Consider the following 24,779-nt stretch of genomic DNA (forward strand, 5'->3'; position numbering starts at 1 on the left):
ACATGCAACTTAGGAAGCAATACATTCTTAACTCTTCCTTTTTTGGTTTTTTTTTGTTTTTTGTAGAATATAGCATAAACTTTAAGCTTCAGGTTCTGTGAGCATAACAAGTTAGATGGAGTTGGAATACCTACAGTGGAAGAAAGCAATATTTTAAAATAAACAGGTGGAAGAGTACACAGAATGTTGTTATTGTTACAACAATCACAGAAAAGAATTATCTTGGTTTCATGAAAATTATGAGCAAGAATCCAATAAAATACAAAAAAAACCCCTTAAAAATGCTGTGGGATGACTTGTTAAGCATACGTCAGTCAGTACAGAATTGTAATTAATCAAAACACATAAAACCATTTAAAACCATTCAGCAACAAGGGATTTGATAAAGAAGGGCCTTTTCTTTTAAAAATATTTTTACTGAATTTGTTACTTTATACTTAAAGAAGAACAGTGGGAATACAACGCATCCCACTATTTTTAAGCTGTTTTGTCTTGGTGCCACACTTAAAAACTCTTTGCGAGTTGAACTTGGAAGATAGAACAACGATATTAATACAACTACTTAATTTATAAGAAAAAGCAATCAGCAAACTTTAGGTTAAGCTACACTCTTTAATAATTGGGGTTTTTTAGTAGGTATTCAGTTAATATCTGCTTAATATCTTTACAACTATGAGTCACTATGGCAACAAAAAACGCCAACGGTCTGATATTGAAGAACACCCTTATTCTAAATAGCATTTAATTTTAGATTTAGTTTTAAATATAGTAATATTTTACTAAAGATCTGTCACATTTTACATTAAGAGTGTTCATATTGGGAAAAATGGGAATAGGCACTGTCTAAAATGCAGATACAATTTAGCTGCCTTGTTACAATATCCTATGTCAATCAATATATGCATAAACCATCAATGAAGCAATAAACTTGGGTTCTGTCATTACTGTGACCTTCTTAATTACTTCATTAAATAAAGTATAAGGTATTTTCTATTTTAGTTTGCATTTCATTTATTTTAAATAGAAATTAAAAACATGTATAAAGATTGCAAAGCTTTGTGAGACATTCAAGATTTCTGGAAGAAAACCAAAGTCTCATTCAGGTGGCATTCATGTTCAAGTCAGATCTGAGGTTCTCTGACAGACTTTTCAGGGGCACAGAACTGAAGCCAGCAGGAAGATGAGGACAGCTTTTAGCCTCTGAGCATTTTGTGTTCTTTGTCTCCACCTTCTGCTTGGAAAGAATGTGAGTTATATGGAATTAAGGCATTGTTATTTCTAATTCATTTGAAGAAATCTGAGAAAGAAAGTAAATAATAATGGAGGAAAAAGTCTCAAATGCAAGAGGCAACAATAAAATACTGAACGTACCATCAGTAGCAATTATTTTGTGAAGACAGGCTAAATAATTATGTGGCACCAGATTGGTGCTTGTTGCTAATTCAGATTCAGTGGGCAAAAACTAAAAGCAACAATAGTCACATGAACTGATTATAAATTGAGATATTTTCTGGGGACAACAAGAAAGATGGTGTTGAGTCACAACTTGAGTTTGATTTATCTTGATTGAAGCAATAATTTAAGCAATAATGGGTAATCATCAAGTCACCCCTTCTATTATAAAAATTGCAGTTGTACCTCTCTACAGTGTTGTTATGGAAAGCAGAAGCAAGGCAAATTCTCCAGCTCCAAGGACAAGAAAATTGGGGTAAAAGGACTGCCTGTACTTGTGATTTCAGAATGTCAACAGAGTATGCCACCGAAAATACTTAGAAAGGAGGAAGAAATAAAACTTTACTTGAGAAGGGAAAAAAAAAAGGAGACAGAAGATATTCATAAGAGTATCTCATAGATGGTGGATTTCTGTGATTAACAGTTTAATTTACTTCATAATATTTTTTTGTTATGTACCACTTTCTCAACTGTGTTTGAGGAGCAAAATTTTTCAAATGTTTTATTTCCCCCAAATACTTCCTGGAATAATTAGAGGCTTTTAATTGAAAAATAAAATGGATTAAAATCTTTTCACTGTAATATTTAAGTCTTTTAGAACTCTGCTGCACTGGCACAAACACAATTTTTCACTAAAATGATGCTCCCAAAAGAAAATGAACAGATTCCCCATTGACAAAAATCAGCATATGTTCTGATTTTAATAAAAGCATAGTAATTTCTAACAAATAACAAAGCCTACCTGAAAAACAGCTCGTTTTAAAATTCCATCTGCCATTATTTTCTGTCATGGTCCATAAATATTTTATGAACTGTCAAATTGATTTATGTATCATAATTGAAAGGGAAAAACATAATCCACCAAAACCAAGTAAGTTAATGAAAGAAGAACTGAAAACAACTATATTAAAAAGAGAGTATTCGAAGTTCACCAAAAGGCAATGGAATAAATGTATCTAGAAATGTTAAGCACTGCAAACTGACAAGGTATGAGCAGATGTACATAACTTGCAGGATGTTTAGATACTACTTAATGGAAGAAGAAATATTTTTTTACAGTAACACCTTAAACCCGAAGATGGAGCTCTTGAACTGTTTATTTTAAAAGAACTAGAAAAAGTGAAAGCAATACAGTTACCAGAGGAAGATACTGTAGAACTTCTGGATTTACTTTCTTAGTATCTTCAATGGCATTGTGTGCTGGATTGTGAGAAAGTCGGGCTAAATGCTCTTTCATGTGCATACACATTTCACTTGCAAAGCAGCCATTTCACCTGGCAAATCTTCCTGTCCACATACGAATCCCAACTCTCAAACACTCCTTTCCTCACATTTGAGGCAGTCTTTCAAAATTTTTTCAAAACTTTCTTTTAGATTTCTTACTGGAACTCCTTTGGAATTGAAATGGTACTTCCTGCAGAATTGTCTAGTATAAATGATTTTCCCATTCCTCCTCTCTGCTTAAAGAGTACATATGACCAGGTTAAAGACACCCTTTCCATAGGGAAAAAAAAAAAAGTATCAAGAAGTCAGTAAGTCCCACAGAAAGAGCCACAGAAAATAAAATACAAGGGAACCGCTTAAACCACATTTTAAAGTCATTAAATATGTTATTCCATCTCTTCTGTCTGAACCTGTACTTAACAAGCAGTGGGAAGAATCCTTTGTTTCAGTACTTTCTGAGAAAAAAAAAGAATGAATTTCTGAATTAATTCCCTAATTAAGTTTTTTAATCAGCCAAATACACAGAAATACATAGGGTCTGATTCCTCATTGGCTTGCACTTCTTACAGATATTATACAAAGGCTGAACAACAGTTCTTTTTGCAGAAGAACACAAAGGAAGAATATAGTTTACGTCACTATCAGACACATAGAACTTTGGGGCAATTCCCCTCCCATGTCCAGGGTAAGCTCAAACCTCCCAGTTTTATATGAACACGCCCCCAAAGGGGACATTTGACATATAAAATGTCTGCTGTTTGATGATTCCTTGTGCAGCTTTAAAATCAGACTGAGTTAATTCAACAGCTTTACTACTAATTTATGACACAGAAACAGGCCAAAAGAGCCAAAAGAGTTAAATTCGAGTGTAAAATGCTAACATCCTGTTCAATGCATTTAAAATCAACTTGGGCAGCAGTACAGAAAACACAGGGAAATTGAACTCTTGTATTTCTTAGGGGTTCTGCATATCGGAGAATAGTCTGAATTCAAGATAAGAAATAGTAGGTGGATTGTACCCTCACAGAAAAACAAACCTGAGGAGGAAGTTACAACAGCCTCAGGTAAAGAGGGGTCTCTTCCCACTTCTTGTCCAAAGGAGGAATCAGGGTACATTAGACCAAATTAACATTATTCCTATGCCCATTGAGTTGAAAGGAAATGCCATTCACCCCCTTAAAGTCTCACATCAAGTACATTCTACTGTTCCATAAAATATTTTATTCTGACCTTTTAGCCTTAAAATCAGCATTAGAGTTGCAAAATCAAGCATCTTCACCGTAATTTATCAGAAAATTAAATCTAATCTGAATCTTGCATTGGCAGGAAACAGTTTAGGATGAGCCTTAAATAATTAAACAGTCAATTTATTAATTAATAAAATACTGTATTATTATAATGTTCAATTGGCATAGTTTCAATTCACTTATTTAGAAATGAAAAATCTATGAAGTGATAGAAAAAGATTTAAGTTATGTTAATTGCTAAAAGTTTTTTCAAAGTAATTATAGTAATTATAGAGAGAGTTTTTGTAAAGAAATTTCTGTACCAAAAGATTATGTAAATAGCAATTCTACTTAGTTAAATTACTTTTCTCAGTCATGCTAATAGTCAAGTGGTTTTCTAGATCCAAGTATTTTAATTACATCTGGCATTTCTAAACTGCCTATTCAGGGTAAGTACTGTGCAGAAATATTACCATTTCTATTACTTGTTTTGTTAAAGTCATACAGGAGAAACAACTCCAGTTTCTATTCTGTCTCATTAAAGTGTAATACTTTAGACAAAAAGCCTGCAAGATACAAACTATATTATGTTTTGCAAGTGGCTCTTTATATTTTCTTTCTGACAATTATGCCACTCGTGTTTCATAAGTTCAAAAAGAAACTTTTCCTTATCATATAGCATGCAGAACTTAAAAATGTAATGTCTTTTCAGCAAGATGGAAACTTCCTTCAGATGGCTCAGAAAACTCAAATGTAATTAAGACACTTCAGGAAATATGCTCCACATTGTCCTCAAAAAGTTTAATTAATCACTTAAGGTAAAATATATATGCTACAACTGTCAGCATTGGTAAATAAATAACAACAACAAAAAACAAACTAACTAACTAACTAAACCAACAACTAAACAAACCAACCAAACAAAATTAAAAATTGTCATCTTCTTTACATCAGTCTGAAACTCAGATTATATTAATAACACTCCAGTGCAATAAAATTGAAGTGTCTTTTTGGAGCAATGTCTATTATGCAAAGACAGAAGAAATACTCTGATGTTTTAGTGACTATGTACTAAAATACTGCATATGGGTTTCCCTTTTTCGTCAGAGAGCAGAACTTTGAACTTCCTCTTTGATCACAACCAGACCATAGAATAAATCCAGCACATATGTACACTAATGTACAAATTAAATAACCTAACTTAATACTACCAGACAGCCTAAGCAACTTGCTATGTTCAAATTTCAAAACCTCACTAGGAGGCAGAGACTCTTCCCCCTACCCCCAGCATGAAGCTTCCTTGGCACATGGGAATGAGAAACACCCCTCTCTCTAGCACTCACTGCTCATTTTTTGGGGGGGAAAAAAAGAGTCAAATTATATAATCCTTTCCTTTTCCTGCATCTATCTGCAAATTCACACATGGAAAGGAAGTCTGATCCCACTGGGTGAGCGTAGATGGGTAAAGAAAGCACTGGCAGGTGTAACACAAAACCTCCAGGGGGAAAGCTCCCGCTCTGTGGAACAGCATGTCCCAGACAGCAGCACAAAACTGCCGGGCTGCAGAGAGGGCGCTCCCAAGGAACCAGCGACAGGAGCAGAGGAAACGGCCTCAAGCGGCGCCAGGGAGGTTTAGATCGGATGCCAGGAAGAATGTCTTCACTAAGGGGCGGTCAGGCATTGGAACAGGTTGCTTGGGCTGTTTGCAGGAGGGTGGGGAGGCGAAGGAGGAGGACGACGAGGACGGGGAGGACGAGGAGGAGGGGAGGAGTAGGAGGAGGAGGAGGAGGAGGCGGCGGTGGGCCGAGAGGCGGCACCTCGGGGCACGTCGTGGTTCCCTGCCCTGGAGCTGCCGAGGCGGAGGCGGCGGTGGGGCTTTCCCGGCCGCCGTGCCCAGCTCTGCGCTTGCATCTCGGGTGAAAGCAGGGAAGGGAGGGGAGGGGAGAAGAGGCTTTCACATCCTCAAACCCCAGGGAAACATCTGCTGCTGTTGCTGCCGCGGCGCCATCCGAAATCGTCCCGCGGCTGGGTTTAATCCCAATCCCCGCCCGCTCCAGGGGCAGCTCCTCTGAAGCAGCCGGGCTTGCGGCAGCGCCGAGTGCACCCGGCCGGAGGCACGGGGAGCCGGCCTCGTGCTCCCTGCAGCTGTTCCGAAAAAAAACAAGCGACCAAGGAAGTTTCGGCTGCAGAGCTAAAGAGCTGTGCTGGACCAGACACTGCCGTGGGCACCCACAGCTCTGCTGCTCCGTTCTCATTGCGCTGCTACAAAAAAAAAGGCAATTGATGCCTGGAATCCGAGGACATTTGTATGTTCCTGTGGCATTCGAGTATTTAGAATCTGTAGTGGAGAAGAGAAGGGGTTTTTTTGAAAGGTGGAGGGAGGGGGAAGAGGGGTGAGACATGAGCAGTTAGCTGGGAAGCAAATAAAGTCTGACAGAAAAATATCACTTTATTGGAAGATTTGGGATATTGTTGCTTTTCCAGAGAATGAAAGCAGCTGTTTATGTCAAAAGAATCAAGAAGAATGATCCACAGGAATCCTGAAGCAAATTAAAAGGCAGAGGTAGCAGAGAGGACTAGCTTGGACACATGACCAACTCATCCGTGTGCTTCTTTAGGCACAGATCGCTTCAGAATGTTGACAGTAGAAATAATTCAGCCTTCCTTGGCAGATTCACTTACCAGGATAAACTGGATAGAACCCTGTCAACAAAATCCAAGACAGTTTAAATTGCATTTCACTTTACAAAATGAATGCAACAAAACATGAGTCATTCTTGTGATGTCTTCCATCCTGTGCCTTACCTGGGTCCCATGTCTTTACCTCTCCTGTCATCTCTTTCTAAAGCTTTCCAGGAGGAGGTAAGAAGGCATGCAGGAAAAAGTCAATCTGCACCACTGAATGTAATTTCTAGTGTTAAACTGATTATATTTGGTATGGAAATTACTGAGTGTCAATAGACTTAGACACCAGTATGTCATTTTAAAGGCTTGTTACTGGTAGGAGTCAAATTTTGGAAGTTTCTTTTCACTCAGATGAATGTACAGTTATGATAGAAAGCAGGCACAGGATGTATCAGACTGAATTCTGTGTTTTCAGTGTGTTGCCTTAGCCTTGCAGTGCCCATACTGCATATAAGACATTCTCAGCTGTCACTACAATTTGTTATGTGTGTCCACTCGAAGGACTACATTACAGTGGTAGGCATGAACTAAGTTTCATATCAGGAGAAATTTCATTATGAGGTGTTTCCCATCATTACCAAGCAACAGAAAAAATCTGAGCATTCACTGCCCCTCTTCTTTTTGTACCATACTTGATATGTCTTTTTTCAGGAAAGAATTCAGCAGATAAACAGCTGCAATGCAGTGCTATGCACTGTTTTTTCTGGAGAATGACCTCTAGTTTTACTGTGATTTATTGGCTGGAACTTCAGAATCTTGGAAAAACAGAAGCAAGTTGCATCTTTTAAGTTTACTGCCGCAAAAAGGACAATAGAAGAGAATGACTGATGGACCTGAAAGGCAGGCAAGTGCCTTTGAAAAGTCTGCCTTGTCAGTTGAACCAGTTTACAACATGATCACCAACAGTATCCAAGCCTGTTGAAGAAGATATGCATGCCTGTTTTGAGGGGTCTTGAGAGCAATCATGGTTTTGTCAGCTTTGAAGAGAAAACAGTAAATATTTCCTTAAATTCTATCTATTCACTCCTCCAGTAGTGGCAAATTACCCTTTATTTCCACACCAGGATGTTGTGTCTTTAGTAGATCCCTGCTCAGGTTTTGTGAGTCCAGCAGCAGATGCTGAACAGCAGCCAAGTGTTGGAAGAGCTACTGAATCTCAGGTAGACTACAGCGATAGGAAGCCTCACCAGTGTCCCCATCACAGGAGAGAGAGCCCAGCCTGGCCACGGGAGACCTCCTGGAGGAAACCAGCCGGGACAGAAAGTGGAAGTCCAGGGTATGACTCAGACATAAAGCAAATTAGTTTTTTTTTAATCACCAAAGAAATTGGTGGTGCTTAACAAATAAATAAAATGAGTTTCTGAACTCCATTCCCCAGGGTCCTAAAGGAACGACCTTTTAAAGTATATTTGTCCCAGATATTTGAACTGAAAATAACAACTGCAGTAGAGTGTTTGTATGAGTCATTGTCCCTGCTGTAGCAAAGAGGTACCAGTCATAAGATTCCAATGAGAATTCTAATGCTAAAAAAACCCCAAAACAACTGTGAAGGTACTAAATGTTTTTTAAAATTTTATTTATGTAAATTGTGAAGTTATTTATCATAGTTCTAATGAACACCTACTTTAATGCAAACCAAGAAACCCAAATCACTCCAAAGTCAGGAAATCCCCTGGATATTTCTGTGTATTTTAGCATTTCCTGACAAGTTGTGGTGCAGCACATTTAGACACCTGTTCCAGTGTCTAGTTGATCAGAGAACAGAAATTCTTCAATACTGCCATCACATATTGGTCAAAGTACCATATTACCCTCTTATTTTATATCAATGTCTTACACATAAATTTAAGTCTGATCATTTTGTTATGATTGTAGCATTAAAATGGAAATTCACTCCTTATAACATGAAGTAAAATTGTCTTGATTGTTTCAAAATTTTCTCATAAAAATTGTGGAAAGCAGAAATACCTGCCCAGGGCTTCTAAGGATAGACATAATTAGCAATAAGCAATATGTTTGATGTTAATTTCAGTGATTTTCATAGAGAAATGCTGATTACAGCTAGAACGAAATTTTATGGTATCTCATGCTACACACTCATAGATGAGGGGAGGCATTTCTTAGAAGATGACAGAGAAATGTAAATAAACTCCTAGTTCCATTTTGCTATTAAGTAGAGCAGTTACTGCACAGTTAGCAATATTTTACACGTTATTGTCACCAAAAAGTCTCTAAGAGCCATAAATTCTGGCAGTGGTTTTAGTTCCCAGTTTCTGTCTTCAAACTTTGCATTTTAAATCACTTTCTGCTTACTGCAGCCATGTGATAGAACCCTAAAGAACCCAAGAAACCACAAGGAATAAATATAGACTAATAGAATACATATTTTTCCTTTTTTTTTTCTTGCCCATACCATGTAATTTTCACTCTTCTTTCTCATTTACTGTGTTCTTCATTTACATATGAAAATTAGACCCCAGACATCAGTCAGAACTGTTCAGCTGGTTTTTTCTGCAAGCCTCTGGGAAAGTGAAGGAGAAAGAAGATTTGAGATAAGCAATTCTATCTGCCCATTAATTTTCCCAATGCAAAGAAAAGCAGGCAGAGACAGAGATACTCTGGCACATAGAGACACACTTGAAAAGAACACAGACAAAATGCCATCAAGTCAGTAATCTGGGTTACAGTGAAGAAAGTGATCTGAAATGGACAGTAGTTCCAAGAGGCAGATAGAAACTGTCTGATGGCTTTCTGGTGTTATTCTGTTGGGGAAAGTTCACTGTTAGACTGAAATGCTGACTCCACTGAAGTTGTCAGGGAAAGTCAAACTGAATCTAGGGACAAACCTTGAAACAGATATAGTTCAGCATAAATTTCTTAAGGAAGTGGTGTAAGTGCTCTTCCAAACCTAGAATGCATTTACAAGTTTTCCTATGATGCTGAGGTATTAACTACAAATGTGTAAATATCAATATAAAAAGCAGATGAGTTTTTAGGTACTATTTTTAATGAGACTGCATAAACAAATTCCAGATTTTAGCTGTATGATTCAGAGCCCAGCCACCAGCCTGCAGGCATGTGATGTAAGTTGCTAACCTTTCTAGATACCAGTCCCAAGACATTCCACAGCTAAGTTGTTTGGGGAAGCTGTGCTGAAAGAGACATCAGTCAAGCATTTTGCAAGCAAATTCTACAGTCACTTTCTCCACTGTGTCTGGGATGAATGTAAAAAAAAAGAGACAGAAGCAGCCTTTGAGACAGATGAGCTGTGGTGTATAAAAATCTGCAGCAGACAGGAGCTTCTCTATTGTGAGAAGATATAACACCATGGCTTTGGCAGTCCACAACTTTGAACTTCTCTAGCAGTCCTTTGCATCTGCTGACCGAAGCAAACTCAGTGAAGCGCTGTAATAGCAAAGCAAATGTGAGGAGCTGATGATGAAGGTCGTTCTAAGACTGGAGAATCAGAGCCTGCCAGAGAAAGGATGACAGCTGAGGAGCTATTCTCCATGTGTTCTCAGTCTGTATAGGGGAGGTGCTACAAGACCAGGCCTTGACAATGTTTGCCTGTGGAGTCCGCTTCTCTCACTCACATGACAACAGAATTTTCTACCCTTTTCTCTGTGGTCTCAAGTTTTCTTTGCAGTGGTTAGGAGGAGGAGGACCTCAGAATTTGACCATACAGGTGTATTTGTACTGGGGACCTGGTGATGAAGTCCCCCTGTCCAGTTTGTAGATATTATTCTATTTGTAGGCCTTAACACAAAGTTTATGGGGATTGCAGAACTAACCAGGTTGTCTGACAAGTCTGATAAGGAACAGAGATGACTTCTTGTCCCTGCTGGGAGCTAATACATCTGTAGACACAGTTTTCTCCAAAGCTGGAAAATGGGGAATACTATAGAGTTTACTTATAGACTTCTTGTAACCATTTTTTAAATAAATAAGTAGTTAACTCATGCTAGTACTAGATTTTTGGATTTCTCCAAAAGCCCGCCTAGTCCAGTATTTCATCCAAGACTGTGGATAGTTAATAACGTCATCATCCTTCCTCCAAATATTTTCCTATCATGTGATGATTTGTTGATCAGGGATTCGTGTCCAGGAGATGATGTGTCTCTAATTAATAGTCATGGATTCACAGATTTGCCTTTATGAATATATACATTTGCTCTTTGAGCACATCACTTACACTCCAACTCTCTACTTCCAGATAATTTGTGAATATGTTAGGCAAAAATGTCCTAGGCCCAGATGGGTTATCTGAAGGTCTCGCTACCAGTGATCTCTATCCACCTGGAAATCTGATAATTTGTCCCTTCCTTCGATCTCTGATCATCTAACCAATTATTTATCCATGTGAAGGTCTTATCTTTCTTCTACTGTTTCTTTAAGAGGCTCAGTTGAAGAATTTTATGCAGAATTTACTGAAATAATTGTGGTCAGATTATACTCATTTCCCTGTAGCCTCTGTGCAGGAAGAGTTTCTGCTGAAAGGCTGAAGCAGTAGCATTTTCTCCGGAGTAATCACTACTCTGGAGAAGTAATCATCGAGGAGTAATGCAGTGTTAAGCAGCACATTGAGTGAGAGGTATATCAAGGAAGGATTTCAGCTTCTTCTACATTTCAAATAATGATAGAAAATTACCGTAGGCAGTGCTTAGGTACTTAGTGAGTTAAAACTTTTGACCTGCGTGTAGAAAGAGAAAGAAGAAAGTTTAATCAGAGGCAACAACATATAAAGTAAAACAAAAAAAAAGTGCAACTTGAACAACAACAAATGAACTATTTAAGGACATTCAGACCCTGACAAATTAGAGGGCTGGACAATCACCAGCCATATGAAGTTCAAAAGGGGGAAGTGATGGATTCTGCCCTCTGGTTGTACGGACAGCCTGGGGAATGAGAATCTGGAAAGTAGTGCCATGGAAAGTAACATGGGGGTCCTGGTCAATGGCAAGTTGAACATGAGTCAGCAGTGCCCTGGCAGCCAGGAGGGCCAAGTGTGTCCTGGGGGCATCAGGCACAGCATCACCAGCTGGGCAAGGGAGGGGATTGTCCCACTCTGCTCTGCACTGGGGCAGCCTCACCTCGAGTGCTGGGGGCAGTTTTGGGCGCCACAATATAAAAAAGACATTAAACTATTGGAGAGCATCCAAAGATGGTGAAGAGCCTGGAGGGGAAGATGTATGAAGAGTAGCTGAGGTCACTTGGTCTATTCAGCCTGGAGGAGACTGAGGGGAGACCTCATTGTAGTCTACAAAGTGTGAGGGGAAGAGGAGTGGCAGACACTGATCTCTTCTCTGTGGTGACCAGGGACAGGACCTCAGGGAAGTTGCATCAGGGGTGGTTTAGGTTGGATAATTAGATAAAGGTTCTTCACCCAGAGGGTGTTTGGGCACTGGAACAGCTCCCCAGGAAAGTGGTCACAGCACCAGTCTGACACAGTTCAAGAAGTGTTTGGACAATGCTCTCAGGCACAGGGTGTGACTCCTGAGGATGGTCCTGTGCAGGGCCAGGAGTTGGACTCAGTGATCCTTGTGGGTCCCTTCCAACTCAGATTATTCTGTGATTCTGTGAAAAAATAGCCTACAGTGTGCTCAAAAATATCTGTGCTATTAAATACTCATAAAACAATGACATGTGAAATAGCAATCTGCCTAATAAGCTAATAGGTTATCTGGAAATAATGTAAAAAACTTGAAATAATCCCGTTAAGGTTGAGTGCCATTGAACAAAACAACGGTGGTTTCACTAAGGGTTAGATTATTCATCATCCCTACAGTTATATTTCACTTTGCATTTGCTTTTCACTTGCCCAACAGCAGAGTGATTCTTTCTTTATTCAACAACTTAGTTTTTTTTCTGTTGCTTATTATGCATGTCCTCTCCAACACAAACTGGTGGGGTTTATGCTTAGTTGCAAGTAGTTTTCAGGGGGTCATTAGTAGCCTTTTCTTTCAAAAGACTAAAAGAGAGACAAGAAATAATGGTAATAGGTTATATTTAACTTCCACATACAAAGAAAAATTGAATAAGTAACCAAGGAATCAAGTGAAAGCATCTGGAAGAGTTATCTGAAAATCTTGTATTTGGCATAAACAGCTGCTGGGCTCACATTAAGTTAGTTTACTTGTGATTATTAACTGTAATAATTATTATTTTTAATAAACTAAAATTCAGTCCTGCAATTGGTTTTGATTGCTGCATGAAAAAACTATTAAGTCAGATTAATTAGCCAATGTTTCCTACAAGGAGCATGTAATTATGATTTTAGGTTGTTGGAGGCTTCTGGGACAGATTTCAGACAGGATCTTTTACCTCTCCCCGGAGATCTGGTGATTTGTAAATTTCAGGTTTTGTGAATACTGGAGTTGTCTGAACATTTCCTTTATGAAGTCTGTGTACAGTTAAATATTTCAAAATACTAAATTTGGTAGCATTCTATAACTATAGAAGTTAAGATATTCAGTTAATACATACATGAAAAATATGTTCTGCATGCTTCTCCTGTGAGAGAGTTAAATATAAAAAGCAGAACAGAAGAAACCTGTAAAGGGAATGACTGTCATGATTCCGTACATCTGATGTTTGTGTTAAGACATGACATTTATGAAAACACCACAGTAATCATACCCACGCACAAACTCAAGGGGTTTTTTGCTGCCTGTCCAAAACAATCACTTCTGCATTGGTGTCTTTTATTTACTCTGTATTTCACCTGTTCAAATCTATCTCAGAGTGGAGCATTTTGGATGAGTCCAGTAAAGGGCCACAGAAGTGTTAAAAGGGGTCAAACAAGAGCCAAGTTGAGACAAGAAAAGAAAAGTTGGTTAAAGTAGGATAGAGAAATAAGAACATGTCTTCTTTCCAGATCATGAGCCAGAAGGTTTTCTCAGGCAAACTCAGTGGGTAGGTGAGTTACTGGGCACAGTCAGGCATACAATGGGAGAGACAGGTACCTCAGCAGGGTGGAAGAAAAGCAAGATAGATAGATAGATAGATAGATAGAAAATGCTATCATGGTTTCTTGAATGACGCTCTTTCAAGGGAATATACAGTTGCGGATGGTGAGAGTTGCTTGCAGGGACAGACCAAGAGAGAAACTCAGACCTGATGTTAAATTTTCCTGAGTTCTCAAGAACTGAATTAAATAAGTATTGCAAGAAGGGAAGTAGTTAATTTTTAAAGAAGGCTTGCTTATACTGTCCTATGAAATTTACTGAAGTCCTAGTATCAGAAGAGATTAAAAGATAGGATTCTGCTTGCTGAGCTGGTTCATTTAGCATATATGCCAAACTAATCATTTGCCATGGTCTTTTACAAAATTCAAATGAGCACTGCATTATTGCAAGAGCAAAACTTTGACCTGTCACCACCTGTCTTTTGGGACCTCATAAATATTCTATCAGTCTGTTCTGTCTGGCCAAAAAAAAAAAAATTATTGATCCATTTTGGCTTTAACAGTGTAAGACAAATCTCTCAAACCTGTCATATCCCTTTGTACATGTAAGTACGATGTCCCTGGGTTGTTTCAACTTTCTGCATTTTTGATTAAGCTCAAGCAGTTCCTCTCTCATTTTCTGAAACAAGAATTGTAGCTGGACTATGGTATCTAATATTAAGGCATTTTCTGGTGCCAAAGGAGAGCATATGCTGAGTCTCCTTTGCTTGTGGGTATCTTCAACTTTTTACCTGTAAACTAAAAATCAGAATCTATTATGTCCTCTTTGTAAGAGTATCCCAGTCTGATCATAAGTATAGCCAAAAGGATGAGAGATGACACATTTCTATCTTATTTCCCTTTTTTCCCAAGCCTCCTCTCAGCACATATGTATTAGAGCTGTCATTTGCTATGTGCTGCAAGTTCAGCAGATGATTGTTTTCATCTTGGGACATGCCAAGCACACAGGGCCATTCATCTCTGTGGTTTTTTCTTGTGAACCATTTTAATAAATAACTAGAACTTTGGAGCGTGCAGTGTACGGTTCAGCTGCCTCCACCAGCTGTCTTATGAATAATGTACATATCTTTGATTTACTTTCTATCTGCTGTGTTGGTGCAGTAAATTTTGAAGACAGTGCCAGTGTAGACTTAGTCCCACTTAACCATGTGCTAACTTCAAAGCCTCACTACACAAGCATGGCAGAGTGTTTCACTTATTAGCATGGTTGTGGTACTGCCTCTTGAGTTCTTGTTTCTCGAAAAGGGGACAAAACAGTTAAAAATCTGATCTTGGGTGAAAAGAATGGAAATGTGTTTATTTTCAAACTATACCATACTTTCATTCTTCAAATGCTTCCTGTTCTTAAGTATTAATGAACAGGTCTGTTGCATGTTTGATGGGTAGTATGACTTGAGTATTTCCATGTTAAAAGGGTGTGATTGTTAACATTTGTCACTAGATGGCCTTTGAGTGTGCATGCAAAAGTTCCCTGAATGCTATTAGGAACACTATACTTTTAGCTAGATCACGAACTTTGAAATTTGAAGGTTTTCACTTTAAGCCTTTCCTAAACCAGTCTTTAGTAGCTTGAGCTGATATTAAGTGTTTATTTGCAAACTTTTGAGAAAGGAAAATGGTAAAAGTAACAGGTTAATAGTAAGAATTAAAATAATAAAACAAAAGAGGAAAAAAAGTTCTGTTTATTTAAACCAGAATTTCTCTTTGCATCAGCCTTTCCTGTGTGTCCTTGGAATGGTCTTGCTCAGTTTGCATTTGTGAGGAAACTACAGAAAGGATATTTCACTGAGTAAAGAGGAGGGTCAGAAGCTGTAGAAATATTGTCCTCTCTGTTCTAAAGACAAAACGTGATGCTGGGCCTTACTCACTTTTGTTGGAGTATGTGCTAAACATTCCTGGTTGTTGGGAGCTGCCTTGTGAGTAGCTGGAATTTCTGAGCTACAGCTTCGATCTGTTAATTTATGTTTCTTACTTCCATTCTAGGGTGAATGTATATCCTTTTGCAGTGCATCACATGCTGTCACACGTATGGGGAACAGCACATCATTCTTCACACAGCAGCAGGTTCACAGGCAAAGTAAGGTGCTAATAAGGATTGTAAGGTCATCACATTTGACTCATATTACTGCAGCTGAGCCTATTAATGCCAAGCTTTTATGACATAATGCACCATTCTGATTGTTTTATTCCACCTTCTGCATAAGTGATCTGGTTTCTCAGAGTCTGCATCTAACTTTTCTGCTTGAATAATAACATAAAATATTATAAAATGGTTATTGAGAAATGAATGTGCTTTCAAAATACAGCACATACAAAATACAACATAGTGCTGAACAGAGATGTCTGAGTTGCAGTGAAATTAGAGAGTTGTTAACCCTTAGTTCTGCTAGGTTATACTGCTGTTATGGTGGAGCTTCGAAGAAGAGAAGCAGATGTGTGCACTCTGCTGCAGGCAGACATCCTATCTGGGACTATTTGCATCATGTGGAGGATTTATAAGTTTGAGCAACTGCTTCTGTACTGCCTTCTCTGGAATGCTGCATCTCATTTTTCTGGGTTTTAGTGAGTGAGGCTATGGGTTTCATTGATTTCTGGCAACAAGGAGATCCAGATCTCTGAGATTTAAAAGATTCTTACATCTCAAAGCTCAAAAAGTCAATTGTGAAAAACTCAATTCCATCTGGAAAATTTTATTAAGTTTTTCACACTTATTGTCTGTCCATGACTGTCAGGCATCAAGGTTGCTATGATTTTGAGAAGAAGAAAGAAGAAAGTCAGAAGGCATAAAACTTGGCCTATAATTTGTTTTTCTCACTTTGTGTGTTTGACAGTAGTTTCGGAAAGATACGTAAAGGTATAATGGCCTTTAAACTCACACCAAAATCCTTGAAAAGTCAGATACATACTTTGGATTGAGAAGCCTAAATATGATTTGTAACTATAAAGTGTAAAAATCTCTTTGTAAATAGTTACTTTCACTCTCATGGAGCAGCAGCTGCACTTCCTGCCTGTAGCACTTGGGCAACAGCATCAGTGCCCGGGCATTACTCCAGAGTGAGACACTGTTCTTCCCCAAAGCATGCAAGAAAGTGGTTGCCATTCAAATTATTAGCAAAGGTGAAAGTAACTAAGAGTCATCTGTCATGTAGCTGCAGAGACAAACAGGAAGAGTGGTGAACCTGGGCATGTTTTGTATGTTAGCCTTGCACCCACCCTCTCTTCCTTTTGGCAGAACAGGAAACCATCTTCTGTTTTTCTTCTTTTTTTCTTAAGGAATTAGAAAAAAGATAAAAGTCTTGACCTGTGCTGTAATTGAGCCTAAAAGCCCCTAATATAAGATCAGCATTGTGAAGAGCTGCTGTGCATATATCCAGCACTCTAGATAGTATTCTGAAGTCCTTACCATGCAATTTGGAAGCTTTACAGACATAAGTCCAGGTGCAGTGTGATAAGGTCATTCACCAAATTCCCATTGGGAATCTGTAGCATAGTTAGGAATGAAACTTCATATATCCTGAGCCCAAACATGTGCTATTTTTTTAACTCGACTCTTGTCTTTAAAATGGTGCTGTGCTCAAATTCGGTTTCATATAATATTAATTAGGACACAGTGGTGGTCATAGTTCTTAAAAATTTGGCTGAAAGGCAAGTGAAAAATTAGGAATCTTAGTCATGTGTTATCCCATTTTTCTCAGTGGTTCAGACGTGGAATATGTATGGGAGCCTTCAGCACATGTAAAAAGCCATGTCATAAATGTTGTGATTCACCTAGAAGTGCTAAATTTATTAATATGAATTTTTTAATAACTATGTTTGTAATCTGGTGGCAGTCTAGGATGATCAGTGAGAATTGCCCAAAGAGAGCTATGGATGTACTATTCAGGTCAGACTCTTCATCTTTGCACTTGACCAAAAATCCTGGATCATAATTCAGTTTTTCTCATTTTCTTCCAGGCTTTCGTTAAAACCTGTCTTCGGAGAAGGTCATGAATGGCATAATCTCTTGAGGTCTGTTGCATCCCTGGAATGTAGGATCATTCTTAATATCCATGGTTTGTATATGCACTCCTGAATTTGCTTTAGAATGAGCTTGTTGCTCTCTTTCATCCCCAGATATGTTGCAATGTATGCCTAAAGGCTGGAATCTTCTACCATTTCTTTGCCAAGGGTAACATAGAAATAACTTTTTTTTAGAAAGTGATAGTCAAAAAATTAGGAAGCTGTTGTGAAAGAGCACTGTGAAAATCTCTCTCTGATGCAGTCCTCTTTCACCAACAGATCTTATAAATTTTTTTATAAAACTTATGACCTCAATTTACAGCTCAGTGCTTCGCTGAGTGGACTACATTTTCAGAACACACATGGTGTAGGCTTGAATCTTTTCTTTTTACACCACTAATGAATGAGGTTCCAAGTTGAATGTATTGATGCTTTTTTTAAATTTTCAATGTGTGTTGCTTGTGTGATTGTTTTAGGTTTAATGGATAACATTTGCCCAGTGGCTCTAATGGCTTTTGTGGTATTTTGAAATGTACCGATTTTTTGTGCATATTTTCTTTTTCTTCAGTTTTGTTTTCCTACCTTCTCTACTTATCTGCCGACTGTAAACTCTCTTGTATTTGCATTCTTGTTTTTCAAACCCACAAAGTGTAAATTCCATTGGAATCAGTGAGTTAAAGGTATCTGCTTAACAAGATTTCCTGAACAGGGATAGGATTGAGAATCTGTTCACATATTTTGCAGAACTGAGACCTCTGGGATTTCTTTTACAAGACTTTAAACTCTGAATTGGTTGTGTCTGTTTTTCTTGGTTATTTTTTCTTTGTTCTTAGTGGTTTGATTATTAATTATTTCCTTGTAATATTTGTTTATTTGTGGGAGATTAAGCATTTGGCTTTATATGTCACATAACTACCCATATATTAGGTAGGTAAGCAACAGAGTGCTAACGAGTATGTTTTGTGCAGCCAGCCAGGCTTTCAAAAATAGCTCAGCAACCACACATGAAAACCAGAATTCTGAAAGAACTCGCATTCTGGGTGCACGTTGATCGCTAAGCTCCTGCGAAAATCTGGCCACAAACACCACAATCTGATCTCCTGTGTCTAACTGCTGCTCCAAGTCAAATATGTACCAAGAAAGAGGAGGACAGTCCAAATTCTGGAAAAACATTGTGTTTTCATCTCCCTTGGGTAAGTTACACAGGAGAGGAAATTTTGCAGCAGAGCTACAGTGACTTCCAGGAAGGCTCAGACTGATAAATTCTCTGGGTACTTTTGAGAGGTTCCATGTTATTAAAAAGTGAAAATAAGTAATGACCCAAATCATTGTTTCTTGTTATTAACAACTGCTTTGAAAAATTGTCTTTCTTATTCAGAAGTGCATTTTGAACTCAACAATTCTGAAAACTGTAGATAAAATGTTTTTACTGGATCATATGGATTTCCAACATAATCATCCTCTGTTCTTTTTTTCTTTAAAATCCTTATTTGTATATTTTATTTTGTATAATTCTACTTCACCCATGGCCACCAAGTTTTTTCTGTTGTTGACTTCTTCCCCAATAAGCTACTGAAAAAAGGTTATGTTCTATGTGGTATTTTAGATTCTGCAGGTGTTTTAAGGGTCAATGGAAAAAAGCCTCCCACGCTGGTGATGGGGATTTCCTCTGTAGCATTCATGGGCAGGGCTCTGGTCTGATAGGCACACATAACTCTTCTCCCTGGTATTGTTAGAGCTTGCTTACACCTTTAGTGAGCTGGCAGAACTTAGTGCAGTAACAGTAGCACACTTAGTGCATTGCAGACTACAAAGCAACAGTTCATACCAATCCAAGTTCATTTCCTATGTCTGACTTGTGCTTTTCTCCTTAGCGTGGGTTTTGTATTACAGCAGAAAAACGTCCTGATTTCACTGTGGTGCTTATTGTAACCTGCCTCCTGACACTTGACAAAAGCAGTTAGGACAGTGATTATGTTTTCCTGTTCCACAATAAAAGCCTCTTCCTCAACAATTGAGTAAAAAATTTGACAGTCGTCGGCTTTTCAAAACTTGCTACTCATTCCTCAGCGTTCCTAGTCCACAGTAGAGGGCAGTGCTTACACAATGCATGTGCATTCTTGCGAAGAGTTACTCAGTAGCACTTTTGAAACATCAACTAATGCATTGCCAGAACACTGGTAAAATAAGTTACAATATTGGTTTTTGACAGATTCATACTGACAAGGCTACAGTGACCTGTCCAAGGCCAGAGGGGTTGTGTGTGTGAGGAAGACAACAGGATCTGATCAAAAACACTCAATTGAAATGGGGAACATGCAGTTTCTAGGAAGACAAAGTCCTAACTGCTTCAAGTCCTGCAGTTCTTGCACAGAGCTATTCTCTGAAACCACCCTTTATTCATGGTTTCTCAAGCACGTTGAGCAAAATGCTACTATCACAGTATATCTGTAGTGACTTCGCATATTTCTTCAGTGTAGTCATTTTCCAACTGACTGCGTGCATGATTCCCTTGTAAATTCAAGTTAACAGAAACCTCACAGGCCACAAATAACTGGGAACAGGACCCTCTGCTGCCTTTCACCTTACACAGTCATTTCCATGGGCTGCCAAAGAGCTTTCTCACGAAGTATTCTTTCTTCAGAAACTGACAGCTTGTCTACCATGTATGCCTGTTTAGTGGTTCTCCAGTTTGACTCATTCATGGGGTTGTGGAGGGAAGTGTGTGTTGAAATATCCTACTTTGACATTTTCCAAATGAGGTTTTATTGCTGGCTTGAAATGCTTCATTGTGTCTGAAAAATATTACCCCATACTACAAAGGGGGACTGAAAAATTTGAAAGAAGAAAAAAATTGTTGGAAATGGTAGAAACAAAATTTTCCAGTTCAACATGATTCAAAATATTTTGGGGACTTGCCATTTTGATGGTTTTATCCTTTCAGGAACCCTGAATCCATTTATAAGTACCCATTCCCTATCCTGCTTCGATGGCTGAGGGAGATGGGTATGAAATGAAACTCAGAATGCTGTCGGTCCCATTCTCTGCTCTGCATAAAGCATGTTGTTTTGTCTTCATAAGTATTCTTAAGTATATTCTTTTACAGCACAAGGGAGTGTATGCATGAATCGCCTGGCATAGGATCATTCCTTAGGCATTTTTACCACAGGTTGTTCTGTATGACTAATAGGATCATGGAGGCAAAAGGGATGTAGAAGGCCACAAACGTGTTACATGTCAGTCTTCCTGGAAGGGATTTTGAGGTGGAAGCTGGCTGCAAACCTAATATGCTGTGAGTGAGATATGAGAGGCCTATTTTATAATTGCAATAATGAAAAGAGCTAGATAATGACTTCATATGGTGATTTAGTTCTATTGCATTTATACAGGAGTGTTTATAAGAAAGTAAGATGTTTGGAACTCTTTGCTTGTAAATGGAAGGTAAGAATCTACCAGGTAGCTTTCACTAGACAGAATTTTTGCACAAAAATCTTGGATACCTCCATTGCTCAAGCTGAAGTGCTAGATCCAAGTTTTCAATAATTACAGATTACTTGGGGGAATCTAGATTTCACTCCCATATAAACAGGTGATGTGGAATTTACATGGCAAACCTGGGCATCCAATACCCTGGAGGCACTCTAGATCATCCCTTCCAGCTGCTGCTTTTGAACAATATATTATAGCCAATATCTCAGATACCTTAAGGCATCTCAAGTAGATCTAAATATCAGTATGGAGGGCCTCCTAAATTAAGTCCACACTGATCTTCCTGAACATTACCAGGAAATAAAAATCTACAAAGATATCTCAATATTGTGAGGCTGCACCGCAAATCCACTGTCCAGTTCTGTACCCCTCACTACATGAGGACATTGAGGTGCTGGAGCATGTCCAGAGAAGGGCAACGGAGCTGGTGAATGGTCTGGAGCACCAAGTCTAATGAGGAGCAGCTGAGGGAGGTGGAGTTGTTTAGCCTGGAGAAAACGAAGCTCAGGGGGGACCTTATGACTCTCTACAGCTACCCAAAAGCCAGGTGGGGGTCAGTCTCTTCTCCCAGGTAACAAGGAATAGGACAAGACAAAATGGCCACCCAGGGAAGTGGTGGAGTCACCATCCCTGGAGGCATTTGAAAGATGTGTTGATGTGGCACATGGGGACACGGTTTAGTGGTGGGCTTGGAAGTCCTGGGTTAACAATGAACTTGATGATTCTTAGAGGTCCTTTCCAACCTCAGCGATTCTTTGGACATACAAAGCAGAGGCACTCAGAATCAGTACAATTCACTCGAAAAATCTTAGTGTCTGCACAGATTAAACTATCAGCACTATATGTTTGTTACTGTTGGGCCTAAGAGCTGCTAGGATGATAACAAGGAAGTGTAAGAACAAGAAAGATGTCATGGTTACAGAAAGAAAGCTTGATGACGGCAGCATAACCACTGAGGAGTTTTGTAGTTTTGTGTGTTGCCCAGTGGTAGGCTGGCACTTAGTTGTTTTCTTCTTCAACACGGGTTAGCAGCTCATCAGAGAAAGCACACAAGAGCTAGACAGCATGATCCAAAAAAACAAAAACACAAAGGGGTACTTTTTTAACCTCAGCTTCTTCTGCTTTATCACCTACATAACCGCAGCACAGTTTTGCATCTTCTCTGCCGGTTCCCAGGAGAGCAGCTGCTTTACTGTAGTGTAACCTTGCTTACTTTCCTGGTACCTTTAGCTTCTTTCTGCTCACTTCTCTTCTTTTTCAGATCCACTTCCACCCCACATATTATGAATGTAACAACTTCTGTCAGTCGTTTCTAACAAACAGTCTAGAATAAGTCTTCATCTTGGGTCATCTCTCAGATAGACTTTTGGGTCATGTTTGCCCATTTATGATGCTTTTGTCTTTTCTTCTACTTTTGCAAGTTTTAAAGGTTAGGAGATTTTATCAGTGAGACACCTCACAGTTGTATAGTTATTGAGCAATTTAACTTCAAATAGACTTATAAAATGTTGCAAGCTAATATTGTACTTCTTGTTGTCATCTACTTCTCTTTGTGATGCCTGTACACTTCCAAGCAAATCACTGGAATTTCACGACATGTGAGAGATGTATCTTGGTATGTAGCCTATCACCAGGGTAATAAAACTGGTTCACAGTTTTACTGAGTCCTTCAAAGTGGCATCATGTATATTTTCAGTTTTGGATGAATGCATGTGCTTACAGTCACAACCACCCAATATCCATTGGTGGATCCTTGGTGGGATCTTGAGATACAGATAGAATTTTCTACAGTCACCTAATGTGCACGTAACCTAACAGTTGTCTACTTTGACATGAAAAAGCAAATTTGAATGCAAGCCATTTTGGCCAATTCTGGAAACATGTTCTATAACTGTAAAAGATTTTCAAGCCTACTTGTTGCCCCTGCACAGCTGCTGTCAGGACAGAGAGCAAATTTGTTCCTTGCCCAAACAACTACTTAGTGATTCTCTATAGGCAACAGCTTCCCAAGTGCTATAAAATCTCTGTACTGGCTCTACAAAGCCATCTTCTCTGGAGAGTCGTAGACTGGAGCATGGCCCAGGGAGTGTAGCAGTGGATGAACGTACAGGTAAGTGCAAGGTTACTCCAAACTAAGAGAATTAGATGGTCCTTCTGCTAACTGTGGGTACAATGCTCCCATGGCAAATACAGTTTACTCAGGGTCCTGTGTTATAACTCTGGTAGGTAGATACAGCATTTTGTCATTACCTCTGCTATTCTGGTGAGGAATTTCAGAGCCAAGTTTCCCACTACAAAAGTCAGAGATACACAAAGTCTGATAAACTGCATGTCTCACATGTGTCCATTTTTGCATCCTGTGCTGAACTTAGTTGTGGAGAAGGAGCTCATCAGCTGCATGATACTAGTAAATTTATGCACTTTATAATTGAAGAAACTGTTTATTTTACACAGAATACAGGGGAAACAAAGAGTACCCCAGAAATTGTTTGAAAAGAGGCACTTTTATCAGTTACATGGTGTGAAGACCCACAAAGGGCTAATGGAGGCAAGGTGTATAATCCCAAATATTTAGTTGATTCAGCAGATGAAACAGCTTGTTGTGAGCCTTTATTTCCATGTGTATGGGCAGTCTGGATGTTTATATATAATTCATGTGTGTCTTATGTATAATTGTATAATTCAACAGTGTCCTACTTTGAGATGTCAATACAGAACAATATTGATGATATTCTCTGAAAAACTTTGAGTTGCAAAAAAAAGGTACTATATTGGAGGTTTATATTGTTTTATTTCTAATACTCATGGATTATCTGAATTCATATTAGTACCTATTTTTTCCTTTAATTTTGTCCATCTCTGCTTCCTCTTGCAGCAACTGTCATCAAAATTTTCTTTGTGCTGCTTCAGATAAGTAGTTTTTTTACTCCATCTCTTTAAGGAACTCTGTTTTTCATTTTCACATTAAAACAGCATTGGAATTAACAAAAGGCTTTAGTTTTCCAAGATGTGGCACATACTGTCTCAGTTCCCTGGTGCACTCACACTAGAATTTAAGTTGGTGTGTCTAAGCAGCGTTGTTAATACTACCCCTTAATATATTCTAGGGGAAATTTAGAGCACCTTAGAATAATTTGGGAAATCACTTATGTTTTAGCCCATGAGAAATTACACCTGTTGCCCTAAAGTCTGTTATGTAAATTCTATATTTGAAGCTGGAAACTAAACATGAGCTAAATCTGTATAACATTTTAAAAGAATACTTCCTTGATTTTGCTCTCTATGCAAACTCTTTGACTTCATTTCTTCTTTGTGATTAAATGTTGCTTCTAATCATGAATATCATACAGATACTAAACCTAAACAAATTGAAAAAAAGTCTCTAAAGAGCTCACCTTTACAATGTCTAACCAGAGATTTTGGCCCAAATCATCAGCTAGATCATCATAAAGTTGTTTCCCTGACCTTAAAGAAGCTATGACAGTTTATACATTCTAAGAACTTCTCATTTTATTATGAAGAGATTTTACCCCATCCATCTTTGAAAAACCCTATTCTTTCTAGTACTTACCTATAAGTCAAATTTCAATCCTATAGTCATTTAGTTTACCCTTTCTCCACCCCCATCCACCTTTTAACTGTTTCCTTTAGCACTCCAAATATTCCTAGATACACTGGCAAGGTTCATTGGTTAGCAACTCACCCGGCAAATTCTAATCTTCCATCAACAGCCCCACCAG

At 38.5% G+C, this 24,779-nt stretch overlaps 1 protein-coding gene across 1 annotated transcript in view; it reads left to right on the forward strand.

Moving 5' to 3' along the window:
- The first annotated feature begins 7,096 nt into the window (after positions 1-7,096).
- Positions 7,097-24,779, forward strand: part of CUNH7orf72 (chromosome unknown C7orf72 homolog) — a 19,331-nt gene continuing 1,648 nt past the window's right edge. Inside the window, 8 exon segments of the mRNA XM_017738712.1 lie at positions 7,097-7,480; positions 7,483-7,584; positions 7,587-7,776; positions 7,778-7,819; positions 7,821-7,863; positions 12,865-12,932; positions 14,552-14,737; positions 24,691-24,774. Coding sequence (XP_017594201.1) covers positions 7,408-7,480; positions 7,483-7,584; positions 7,587-7,776; positions 7,778-7,819; positions 7,821-7,863; positions 12,865-12,932; positions 14,552-14,737; positions 24,691-24,774 — 788 coding nt within the window. The 5' untranslated portion in view covers positions 7,097-7,407.

The sequence above is a fragment of the Corvus brachyrhynchos genome, unplaced genomic scaffold, assembly GCF_000691975.1.
Source record: "Corvus brachyrhynchos isolate BGI_N302 unplaced genomic scaffold, ASM69197v1 scaffold23, whole genome shotgun sequence".
Lineage (NCBI taxonomy): Eukaryota > Metazoa > Chordata > Aves > Passeriformes > Corvidae > Corvus > Corvus brachyrhynchos.